Source organism: Phyllobates terribilis, unplaced genomic scaffold, assembly GCF_046119375.1.
Source record: "Phyllobates terribilis strain yellow unplaced genomic scaffold, ASM4611937v1 Scaffold_4__5_contigs__length_816908805, whole genome shotgun sequence".
In the NCBI taxonomy this organism is placed as follows: Eukaryota; Metazoa; Chordata; class Amphibia; order Anura; family Dendrobatidae; genus Phyllobates; species Phyllobates terribilis.
The window spans coordinates 730170445-730183382 of record NW_027362764.1 but is presented as its reverse complement, the minus strand read 5'-3'; the positions used below and the strand labels follow the sequence as shown (position 1 = coordinate 730183382).

Here is a 12938-nt window from a genome sequence, read left to right as displayed (position 1 = left end):
AGTCGTAGGAAATGCTGTAACCTAGTCCTTAAAAGGACTGCAATCACAACTATTCCCTACTCCCAAGCTATCTGTATATTTGTGCGAAAATTGGCTTGAAATTAACAAGGTATAGCGCACACAGCAACAGCGGTGCCGTCTAACACGCAGCTGCAGCAGTGAGAAAATGGTGGCGACGGGGAAAATGGCTTGGTCTTATAGGGCAAGGACATGTGACATACACTGCCAATGACACATGCCCTTGCTTGTGTGAAAAAAAGCACTTCGCTCCGTGTGTGCGCTGCTGATAGGCTGACAGATTGCACCTCCCCACTGTAAATGCGGGAAAGAGAAAAAAAAATGGAGATCTTCATTGTTCCTGCAGAGATCCATCCCCTGCCCCTCCCCCCACCCCGCTGTACACTCAAACTGCGTATTAACATTAATTTTCATCATTACTGAGAAAAAATCCAGTTATGATTTTGGTGCACGAACAGTTATCGAACATAACCTCGAACAGCCGAATTTTTCTCAAATTGTTCGTGTTCGCCGAACGGCTCGAACACCGCCCAAAACAGCTCGAATTTGAGATTGGCGAACAGTTCGAGTAGAACAACGCTCATCTCTAAACATTAAGTTCGAAATGCGTAAGTTTATGCATGCCCTGATGAACTGAATTTTTTTTTAAACATCATAAATTTTCTTACATTTTTTTTTCAAATAAATGGTTGTTTTTAATTAATTGAAATTAATTGAAATTCACTCCAGGATTGTTGCTGGATTCAGTCTTTGAAACAATACCTCCTTCCAGTAATCTCCCATCAAGTACTTCCAACACACTGTCGCATTCCAAATTCAAGCACTTCCTCTGACAGGTAGTATCATCCTGTCTCCAGCATCCCATACTTAAATTGTCTCTAAACCCCTAAGACCACTATATGTGCATCTTGGTCTGCTCTTCTGTGCTTGGCTACTCACGAAATTCACCATTTTGAGATGTGCTTTTCATACCTGTTTGCTAGACCTGGAGCTGGCAGACAGCTGCGAGTCACGATTCATGGGACCGCAAGCCACAGGTGGCTCTTTAACTACAGGTTGGGACCCCTGCTGTAGAGTAAAAGCTCTTATGATTAGCGGCGTCTTCTTGCTCTCTCGCACCTGTAGAGTGTAAGCTCTTATGGTCAGTGTGGTCTTTTCTCTCTCCTGTAGAGTGTCAGCTCTTATGGTCAGTGGTATCCTCTCTCTCCTGCAGCGTGTAGGCTCTTATGGTCAGCAGGGTCCTCTCTCCAGTAGAGTGTAAGCTCTTATGATTAGCGGGGTCCTCTCTCTCCTGTAGAGTGTAAGCTCTTATGGTCAGCGGGGTCATCTCTCTCTCCTGTACAGTTTAAGGTCTTATTTTCAGCAGGGTCCTCTCTCTCTCCTGTAGAGTGCAAGATATTATGGTCAGTGTGGTCCTCTCTCACTTTCTCTTCTGTAGAGTGTAAGCTCTTATAGCCAGCAGGGTTCTCTCTCTCTCCTTTCCACCACCTTAATTTTCCAAGCAATTACAAGCTTTCCAGTATTGAGATTCGCACAAATTCCTTCAGTGAAGACGGCAAATTCTAATTTCAAAAGTCAAAAGATCCGCTCATCTCTTCTTTGGGATAGTACACTAGCAAAACTGACACTTAAAGCTACATTTTTATCTTTTTTTTTTTTTAAAGGACTTAGTTGGGTAGCCATATGTAGTAGAAAATTAATATAAACCTAGTACTTACAGTGAAAGCTGCAAAATGATTGGTTGCTATGAACAACAAAGACAATTCGTTGTATATATATATATATAGTTATATGAAAAAGTTTGGGCACCCCTATTAATCTTAAGCTTAATGTTTTATAAAAATTGGTGTTTTTGCAACAGCTATTTCAGTTTGATATATGTAATAACTGTTGGACACAGTAATGTTTCTGCCTTGAATTTAGGTTTATTGTACTAACAGAAAATGTGCAATTTGCATTCAAACAAAATTTGACAGGTGCATAAGTATGGGCACCCTTATCATTTTCTTTTTTTAAATACTCCTACCTACTTTTTACTGACTTACTAAAGCACTTTTTTTTGTTTTGTAACCTCATTGAGCTTTAAACTTCATAGCCAGGTGTATGCAATCATGAGAAAAGCTACTTAAAGTGGCCACGTGCAAGTTGTTCTCCTGTTTGAATCTCCTCTGAAGAGTGGCATCATGAGCTCCTCAAAACAACTGTCAAATGATCTGAAAACAAAGATTATTCAACATAGTTGTTCAGGGGAAGGATACAAAAAGCTGTCTCAGCGATTTAACCTGTCAGTTCCCACTGTGAGGAACATAGTAAGGAAATGGAAGAACACAGGGACAGTTCTTGTTAAGACCAGAAGTGGCAGGCCAATAAAAACATCAGAAAGACAGAGAAGAAGAATGGTGAGATCAGTCAAGGACAATCCTCAGACCACCTCCAGAGAGCTGCAGCATCAACTTGCTGCAGATGGTGTCACTGTGCATCGGTCAACTATACAATGCACTTTGCACAAGGAGAAGCTGTATGGGAGAGTGATGCAAAAGAAGCCGTTTCTGCAAGCACGCCACAACAGAGTCGGCTGAGTTATGCAAAAGCACATTTGGAGAAGCCAATTTCTTTTTGGAAGAAGGTCCTGTGGACTGATGAAACCAAGATTGAGTTGTTTGGTCATACAAAAAGGCGTTATGCATGGCAGCAAAAAAACACAGCATTCCAAGAAAAACACTTGCTACCCACAGTAAAATTTGGTGGAGGTTCCATCATGCTTTGGGGCTGTGTGGCAAAATGCCGGCACCGGGAATCTTGTTAAAGTTGAGGGACGCATGGATTTCACTCAGTATCAGCAGATTCTTGACAATAATGTTCAAGAATCAGTGACAAAGTTGAAGTTACGCAGGGGATGGATCTTTCAGCAAGACAATGATCCAAAACACTGCTCCAAATCTACTCAGGCATTCATGCAGAGGAACAATTACAATGTTCTGGAATGGCCATCCCAGTCCCCAGACCTGAAAATCATTGAACATCTGTGGGATCATTTGAAGAGGGCTGTCCATGCTCGGCGACCATCAAACTTAACTGAACTGGAATTCTTTTGCAAAGAGGAATGGTCAAAAATACCTTCATCCAGGATCCAGGAACTCATTAAAAGCTACAGGTAGCGACTAGTGGCTGTTATTTTTGCAAAAGGAGGATCTACTAAATATTAATGTCACTTTTCTGGTGAGGTGCCCATACTTATGCACCTGTCAAATTTTATTTGAATGCAAATTGCACATTTTCTGTTAGTACAATAAACCTCATTTCAAGGCAGAAACATTACTGTGTCCAACAGTTATTACATATATCAAACTGAAATAGCTGTTGCAAAAACACCAATTTTTATAAAACATTAAGCTTAAGATTAATAGGGGTGCCCAAACTTTTTCATATAACTGTATATACATATATATATATTTATATATATATATATATACTGTATATATATATATTTTTTTTTTTTAAATCTGCTCCATTATGTTGATTTATTACAATTTACATTTTCTAACCTTTTTGATTGTTTGCATATTTCAGTTACATCATGTGGGGAACTTCCTGTACCACCCAATGGAAAGAAAATTGGAACACAAACCACATTTGGATCAACAGCGATATTCACCTGCGATTCAGGGTTCATGCTGGTAGGGTCCGTTGTGCGAGAGTGCTTATCTTCTGGACTTTGGAGTGGCACTGAGACAAGATGTTTAGGTACCTTTCAATTCTATTAAACTTTCAGCTATGCATATATTTTTCAAAGGTTGTACCTGAAACTTGGAACCTTTTGGGGGGCTCAAACGACTCATAGGACTCATATATGGAGAGGATCACTAAAAATGCCACAGATAGTTGGGGGGTCTTTTTATAGATTCAGCAGTGTAAGCTGTGGAGCTTTTCTAGAGAACAGGAAAGGTCAAAAGAATACTTTATGGTTTATCCACTGCTACCATAAGATTGACGGGGCCACAGAATAATATGAGATAAGGTCTTTCTGGTGTATAATGCTATCATAGGGGTTATCTGAGAAATGTAGTAAAATCAATAAATAAAATAAATAATACATATTTAAATATTAACCATTTTTCTAAATACCTTTAATTTAGCAAAAAGTTATGCTTTATCTTTGAAAGATGGAAATCAATGATACCGTGATGGAAATCATTAACAACCCATCCAAGATTTCAGAAGACATACAGTAGGATGGGCTGCTCGAGACAGAGTCCGGTCCGGTTTGGAGAATGCACCTTCCTCTGTTCAGTCAACCTGACAGGACACTGTGTAGAGCTAAACTAAAGGACAAGATAAATACCTCTTTAGCTGACTGAGAACGAACATCCATCTCAGTCAGCCTGACAGGTTTTTTGCATCTGTCTTGTGCTTTACGCAGCCCATTCTACTACATCTCCTTCGAAATTGTGGCTGGGCTGCACAATGAGATAGATGGCTGTCGCCATCTTTGAAGTTCTGACAGAGTGCACAAGATAAAACATACATATTTAATATTTAAATGTGTTTTATATATTTTATTTTATTATACTGCATATCTCGGAGAGGCCTTTTAAATTTGAGGCTGATTGAGCCTGTTATTATGCACTTCATATAATGAAGCCAAAGGAAAAAACTCAGTATGTGACACAAGCATTCCCATGAATTTACCAATATAGAAGAGCGTTATAAAATTAAATTAGAGACTAGTTATGCTAAACCTAAAATTAGACTTGACCAAAAGTCACAAACATTTCAATATTTTTAGATTTTTAATATTATTATTTTTTCTCACACCTTCAGTAATTGTTTCCTATCTCCCTCCATACCCATGCATGAACATCTCGAAGTCGAATCTCTATGTGTTTTCAAAGGGTCAGGGGAATAAGTAACTGCTAGATACAGTACTGTCCTTATTTGCTTATTTTCAACAAGCCAGACCCTTCTTTCAAATATATATCATCAGGGGTGAGTTGGAATACCTTCGTATACTTGAGAAATCGGTAAATTTGGCTGAAAAGCACCTTTTATTTTTCACATTGCAGCTGGTCACTGTGGAACGCCTGAATTAATTGTGAATGGACAAGTGATTGGGGAGAATTATGGCTACAGAGATACTGTTGTCTATCAGTGCAACCCTGGCTTTCGCTTGATTGGGTCATCAGTTAGAATTTGCCAACAAGATCACAACTGGTCTGGTCAGTTGCCATCCTGTGTGCGTAAGTAAACCTCTTGTGACTTCATTGAAGTTTTTATTGTCCTTCCGTGTGTTGGAAAACTGTTGCTTTATCACTTGAAATGTGGGAATATATGGTGTATTGGGACAGGGTCATCATCATTGACAATATTTTTTTTCCTGCATTATATTGACAGCTTGAGGGGAATGATTTTTTCCCCTAAAGACCTCAGAATAAATTAAATGGCTGTACAGTACAATCCTGTATATTATTAACTATACTGTGCAACATATCCGTCTACTGGACCAATGTTGAAGGAGCCAAAAAATGTCCCTTATAGAAATATTTGATCTATGCTGTACATACCTGTGCACCATACAGGCATGTCGATAATGGACACCTCATCCAGCAAATTGGGAGCCAAGAAACTTTGTTTCCCATCAATCAGTGATGCCGGCAGGGCTGGGTGCTACTGACATACATTACTGGCAACAAACACCAGCACAATAGGGCAAGGTAGACCACAAAAAATGTCTACTGAGGCGAAATGTAGCAAAAACAAATACAATGGGAAAACATAAAAATACTATAACTGGGAAATTAAGGTTATCACTTTACATACAGACACTGACCCTGATATATGAGACTTTGCTTGTTTTAATGGGACATACCTTAAAGGGTTATTGCCTTCTTATAAAGTAATGGCAAACAACTAGGTTACGTCATTCCTTTATGATCAACGGAATGGAGGACACAATAGTTTTCCATACAGCCAAGAAAATCTGTACTGAATAAAATAACACAACCTTAAAGGGATTGTCTAGTCTTGGGACTCAAGTCTGCAGTCATTCTAAGTAACTCTAAGTGACTGCAGACTTGTGAATCCTCACAGCGTGCACAGTGCATTTGACGCGCCCCCTGGGCCGTGGGGTACCCGGTGCCGGGCCGGTAGATGCTGGGGGGATGTCACAGTGACGGTGACCCGGGCGGTCAATAAAAGGGGTTATATATAGGGGATTTATAGAGTTTTTATAGTTCGTGATGCCACCTGTGGAATGCGGCTAAAGGGAGCCGCCGCTGCGGAGCAGTCCTCTGAAGCTGATGTTACTGCAGCAGGGATGGTGTGGCTCTCCACAGGAAGAGCTAGCTCCAGGGCAGTGTAAATGATTTTGCAGGTTGTGCTGGGAATAGTAGTGCAGGGGTTGATGGCGCAGCAAGAAAAACAGAGACAAGGAAGGGCAGTCCCAGGGTCTTTACTGGTGCTGATTAGACAAGCCGGGACTAGAGTACTGGCTAGAAGTGAAAGTCCGGGCAGCATGGAAGCAAGTAAAGAATCCTCCTTGCCAGGTGAAGTTGGAGGCCTTCCCTTTCCACTAAACTCTTTGGCCCTGCTGCTTGTAGCTGTGCGGTGGCCCTCTTCCCTGAGTGCGGCGTTTCTGTGCTCACCCGTATGGCAGGCAGCTCGGGCCTTGCTGGCGCGTCACTCCCTCGTGGCGGTGCTGGATCCTGCGGTGCTGCTGAGCCTCCGGCCGTCTGATGGGGCTAGGAGACCTGCAGTCTCCTGCCCTCCGGTTTCAACTGCTGGGCCTTCGGTGCCCCACAGCTTCGGACTCAGGTGTCCGGTTCTTCTGTGCGGTTCTTCTGGGATGAGCTGCCACGCAGCTCCAGTCCCCAGCTCCTCTCTTCTTGACGCCCCCGCTTCAACTCCTCACACTCAGACTAACTAACCCCACCCCCAGATCCCAGTTGCCAAGGGGAGTGTCTCCCCTTGCTGGTCTGGAGCAAGGAAAGTGTTGCATGTTTAGTATACCTGACTAGGGGATCCCTGCTTGCTTCCAGGCATGGCATTACCTCTTTTGAGGGAGGCAAAACCACTGTGGCAACTGGACCCCTGGGGTGCCACACATGCTGTCAAGATTCTCTGGTGCTGACACCTTTAGCAGGCAGGCTCGTGACCAAAAGTATGCAATTTGCATACATGCAATCACGTGCCGACTAGACGTGTGTGGCCTCACTCAAGACAAGTGAATTGATGTCTAGTCGGAATGTGGCCAGAAGTATACAAATCTCATACTTGCGGTCACTTGACCACCAGCCTCTTGCTCTGGCACCAGAAAATTATGACAGCGCATACTGTGCACATTGTGATTATTCACAAATCACATACAGTGACTGCAGACTTCAGCCCCAATCCTGGACAACCTCTTTAAATCAGCGCTGCAACCAAGGGCACAACTACTAAAATGCGTGCCGGGGTTACCCCTGTCATTAGTCTATGTACTTGTCCAAAAAGGTCCATTTTGGTCCATATGAAAAGATTAATACTGTAACATACCTGGCGGCGTCCTTGCATAGTGGTCCATCTCCCACTGTGCAAGAGCGCACACTTGATCTCCAGTCCAGACTGCCACTCTGGCTTCTTTCCATGTTGTCTGCTTTGCTTTGCTCTTGCTGTTTAGGGTGACGCCCGCCGAACTTCCTGATTCTTGTAGCTGCTACAGACACACCCCTAATGCGTCCTCAGCCTATTTCTGTCTGTCACCTGGTATTTAAACCAGCTCCTTCTTGGAATCCATGCCTGAGCATCTTGTTCTGTCAGTTGGCTTCTGGTCGCTGACATGCCAGGTCCTGTATATGTTTCCTGCCTTACGGTATCAGTTCCCGTGTCTGAACTGTGTCCTGTCTGTGCACTCTAGCCAGCTGTCTCTCTGCCTTCCTGGAGGCTGTATTTCCAGGCCTGTCTGAACACGCTCCTAGCCTGTTTGTCTCGCCCTGTGGGGGCTGCATACCCAGACTCGCTCCTGTATTTGTTGTAGTATAGTTCCTGTCTGAACTGTCTCCTAGCTTCCAACCTGTTTTGTCTTTATGTCAGTTTGTTCCCTTTTTCTGCAGTGTCTGAACCAGAGCTTGGCTTTACCTAGGCTCGTTCCCGCATTTTGTTGCAGTAACTGTTCTTGTCTGAACTGTCTCCTAGTTTCTGATCTGTTTTTGTCTTTATGTCCGTTTGCCCCCTTTTTCTGCATTGTCTGAACCAGCACTTGGCTTTACCTAGGCTCGTTCTTGCATTTTGTTGCAGTAACTGTTCTTGTCTGAACTGTCTCCTAGCTTCTTACCTGTTTTGTCTTTATGTCCGTTTGCTCCCTTTTTCTGTAGAGTCTGAACCTGCACCTAACTTCTACTCGTCGTCATTGTACTTCCGTTTGTGAGTTGGAGTTCTTTTGCTACTTCTTTGCAAGTACCTTGTGTGTATCTGGTTCTGCTTTTCTTTTCCAGTCTGTTCCGTGTGAACAGAGCCCTATCCCTTTTGCTTTGTCTTTGTTTACCTCTTCGGCGATTTATCTCAGCCTTGTCCACCGCGTCTGTGGTTTTGTTCTGCTCAGCCTTGTCCACCGCGTCTGCGGTTTCACTCTGCTCAGCCTTGTCCACCACGTCTGCGGTTTCGCTCTGCTCAGCCTTGTCCACCGCGTCTGTGGCTTCGCTCTGCTCAGCCTTGTCCACCGCGTCTGCGGTTTCGCTCTGCTCAGCCTTGTCCACTGCGTCTGTGGTTTCGCTCTGCTTAGCCTTGTCCACCGCGTCTGCGGTTTCGCTCTGCTCAGCCTTGTCCACCGCATCTGCGGTTTCGCTCTGCTCAGCCTTGTCCACCGCGTCTGCAGTTTCGCTCTGCTCAGCCTTGTCCACCGCGTCTGCGGTTTCGCTCTGCTCAGCCTTGTCTACCGCATCTGCGGTTTCGCTCTGCTCAGCCTTGTCTACCGCGTCTGCGGTTTTGCTTTACTCTGCTTGTTTACCGCATCTGCGGATCTGAACTCGTCTCCCAGTCTGTACTGGACCCTACCCAGCCTGCGCTCTAGTCTGCCTGTTCCTGTATTCCCTGGTGTGGGTCAACAGCCATGTCCGGAGTTTGACCTGGAGTAGACCCTGGTCCCCCTGCTCGGTTCCTCCCTGGTGCACTGGCGTCGTATGCCGTCGTGCGACCTTGGTCGGATCGGGCAGATACTTATTTACGCCCCTCCAGGCACTCTCCGGTTCATGGCACAGTGGAACCACTAAACACGCACACGCCAGTCAGTCCGTGCGTGTGCATTACAAATACTATTAAAGATCTTTCATAGTTGGGGGACTAGCTGGAGATATTGCATTGGGATGTAATTCACATGCCCTCAGATCATGAAGTAATATCATATCTGGTTAATATTGCTATTATTTTATGAGATGGGAATAAAACATTAAGTCATTAAGAGATTTAAAATATGTTTCTATTGTTACAAAAAGGCAGCATATTATGGTGCTCTCCTTACAATATCTAGCACTTTTTCCAGCATTCCCCTTGTTTGGGTGTCACTGACCACTTTTGCTCGTGATACAGGTTGTCCACCTCAACGTCAACAGAAAAGCTCTTCTTCCGCTTTGCTCTGTAGATGGGACGTCACTGTCAACATCATGCTGATTGGCAGCCATCTTCCCACTCTTATGCAGCGAGAATTCGGCTGTCTATCAGTATGACATTAGTAGTTATGCCCTGTCAACAGAAAAAACAGAAGAGAAGTCTGTCGACATAGCTGCAGAATCATTGTATGGAGCGGTCAATGCAGATCTCCGTGCCAGCAGCAATCTGCCCTGGGCAGAACAGGCACTGTCTATTAGTTGTTAGGCCTTCAGTGATTAATAATATCTTGGATAACCCCGTTAATTAACATATACCAGCTATTAATTTATATAGAACTAGATATTAATTTGTAACTGTCCTTTTCAACATTGGTTCCATCCCCCCTAAAACTCTGGAATGTTTCAACTTATCTCAGTGATTTTGAGGCTATTTTTTCATACAATATTTTACTATATTAAACTTGACACAAAATTTCTAAAGTTAGCAATTTTCAAATTTTAAATGATTATCTCTGTAGCCCAGATAATCAGACCACACAAAATAGTTAAAGGGATTGTCCAGTCCAAATTAATAAATCTGCAGTCACCCTGTGTGACTCCAGGCTTATGAATCCCCCCAGTGCACGCATGGGGTTAAAGAGGGAGCCCCCAAAGTCTGTTAACCATCTAGATGCTGCAGTCAACATTGACAGCAGCAACTAAGGTATAAATAGCCATGGTCGGTGTCACCGCTGATTGTGACTGATGCAGTAGGGTGTCAGCAATAGTGTACTTAATTTTCACGTGTTGGGGGATACTATTCACTTTTAAGTCATATTGGTGGTCACTAAGGGGAGATATATATATATATATATATATATATATATATATATATATTTGTTGTATATAAATGCAGTTCACAACATTACAACATTTTAGTAATCAGTAAAATGCAGCAAGTTGCCCAATAAGATGTGAGGATGCTCTAATTTGAAATATATACATCCTATCTATTGTTCTGCAATGTATTTATCAATGCTTAGATCCATGTACACTGCTTCACAATTGCCACGTTGCATGGTTACAAATGAGTAGGAGTGACCAGAATTCAGAGCAAACGACATGAAAAATTTGAAACAGCATGAAACATATCCGCAGCCCCACAGCGAGCACCAGGGACTCATTTGATTATCCTATCTTGCCCTTGATGTATATATCTCTTCTTTTTCAGATCATAAAATTGTCACCTGCTCTATAATTTAGACTTGGTCTGTTTATCAAGGCTGCATTTCTTGGTCTGTTGCTTCCTGGTATCTCGCACCGAGGAATTGACTGCAAAAATCCTCTTAATTCTGTTTGTCAACGGAGAAATAATTATGATCTATCTGACGCCGTTCTCTTGCCGTCCGGCACCTATTAGAATAATATATGATTATGTTGCCATGTAATGTGTTAGGATTCAGAAGATCTACTGTATCTGGATGTAGGATTGTCAGTTGAGCAGATAATCAGTTTTTCATTTTATTTGGACTTCTCTTGAGATATTCAGCGACTACAGTACAACAGCTGTCTCATGAAAGTATTCATGAGGACAGATTCTGAGAAGGCCATTCACCCAATAAATCTGCGCTGACACTGATCGCTGTCAGCCAAAAAAAAAAATCTTAACACTGTTTGTCCTGTATTTCAGTGAGCTCAAATGTATTTCAAGTAAAAATAAAGAAATAATAAAAAAAACAAAGAGAAATATAAAATCAAAGAGTGAAAGTTCAGTAAAAAAAGATACAAAATAGCAAATAAGAAATAAGTAATTATAAATAAGATTTTTAAAAAGAATAAAAATAATAAGATCTTAAGACCACCCTTTTCCATGTCATCTATCCTATTAGAGCAAATGGACATGTTATTGGGGGCCTACACTTATCACTTATCTTCAAGAAAGTGTCTATTACGGAGTCACTTTTGCCTTCAGGCTCGGACTGGCCCACAGGAGAACAGGAGAATCCTCCGGTGGGCCACCACCTTCTTATATAAGCAGTACTTGGAACAATATACTTGAATCACTATGTACCAACCATGACAGTATTTAATTAATTTAACAATTAACCCAGTTTATTACTATAGAAATCTGTGAATGAAAATAAAGTCATGTTTGCATCTAGCTGAAAAGTGGTGCTCTGGAGTTGGTCACTTGTGAGCCCTTGGAAACCCAGTCCAACACTGGTTGCCTTGGAAGACCCTTGGTCAGTCTATGGTCAGTGATGGATTGGCTGACATGTAAGACTATATTTATCCTGCGGAACATCTCCAGGAATATCTTCCATAGGCTCCACCAGCTGATCACCGAGAGTTTCTGAAACTAGACCTGAGATGATCAATTGATCGCCTAGATTGATTCAATTTAAAATGGGGTTATCAAGATCTAACCAATTTGACATTTGTGTATAAATTGTAAGACATGTAAAGAGGGTATCCAGGAGTAGAAACACATGACTATACTTTGTCTAGAGCTGCACCACACCTGTCTAAAGGTTATGTCTGGTATTGCAGCTTAATGGTATTAATGTTAATGGGGCTGAGCTATAATACCAGGTATAACCTATGCACAGGTGTGTCCTTTTAATTTGTACTGATTTTATCATGGTGGATCACCCTTTTTCTTTCTGGTCTGTGTAATTTTTGTTTAAAGGTGTCTTTTCCGGTTGTTTAATTTGTAGTCCAAGCTGAAATAATGGACGATTTAAGAGGTTTTTTTTCTACTTCATGTTTATACCATTATTTTCTATAAATTACTACATGTTAAGATAGGTATATCGTTAGTCAAATACACAAATTCTGTACATAGAAAGATAGATATATAGATAGATAGATAGATATATAGATAGATAGATAGATAGATAGATAGATAGATAAATTATAGATATGGGGTAGATAGATAGATAGATATGAGGTAGATAGATAGATAAATTATAAATATGGGGTAGATAAATAGATAAAGAGATAATGATTAAATTCTAGCTTATTGGCTGCCAGATAGATTGACAAACGGGTAGATAGATAAATAGATGCGATAGATAGATAGATAGATAGATAGATAGATAGATAGATAGATAGATAGACAGAAAGATAGATATGGGGTAGTTAGATGGATAGATAAATAGATAGATGGATAGATAGATAGATGGATAGATAGATAGATAGATAGATAGATAGATAGATAGATAGATAGATATGGGGTAGATAGATAAATAGATATGGGGTAGATAGATAGATAGATAAATCATAGATATGGGGTAGATAGATAGATAGATATGAGGTAGGTAGGTAGATAGATAGATAGATAGATAGATAAATGATAGATAT

At 41.7% G+C, this 12938-nt stretch overlaps 1 protein-coding gene across 7 annotated transcripts in view; it reads left to right on the top strand.

Annotated features, from left to right (window-relative positions):
* The window catches only part of CSMD3 (CUB and Sushi multiple domains 3), a 2085767-nt gene that overhangs the window by 1859039 nt on the left and 213790 nt on the right, over positions 1–12938 (top strand). For all 7 annotated transcript variants that reach the window (XM_073679791.1, XM_073679790.1, XM_073679789.1 and 4 more), the window contains 2 exons: positions 3589–3762; positions 5082–5255. In XM_073679791.1, coding sequence (XP_073535892.1) covers positions 3589–3762; positions 5082–5255 — 348 coding nt within the window. The remainder of the gene's footprint in view (positions 1–3588; positions 3763–5081; positions 5256–12938) is intronic.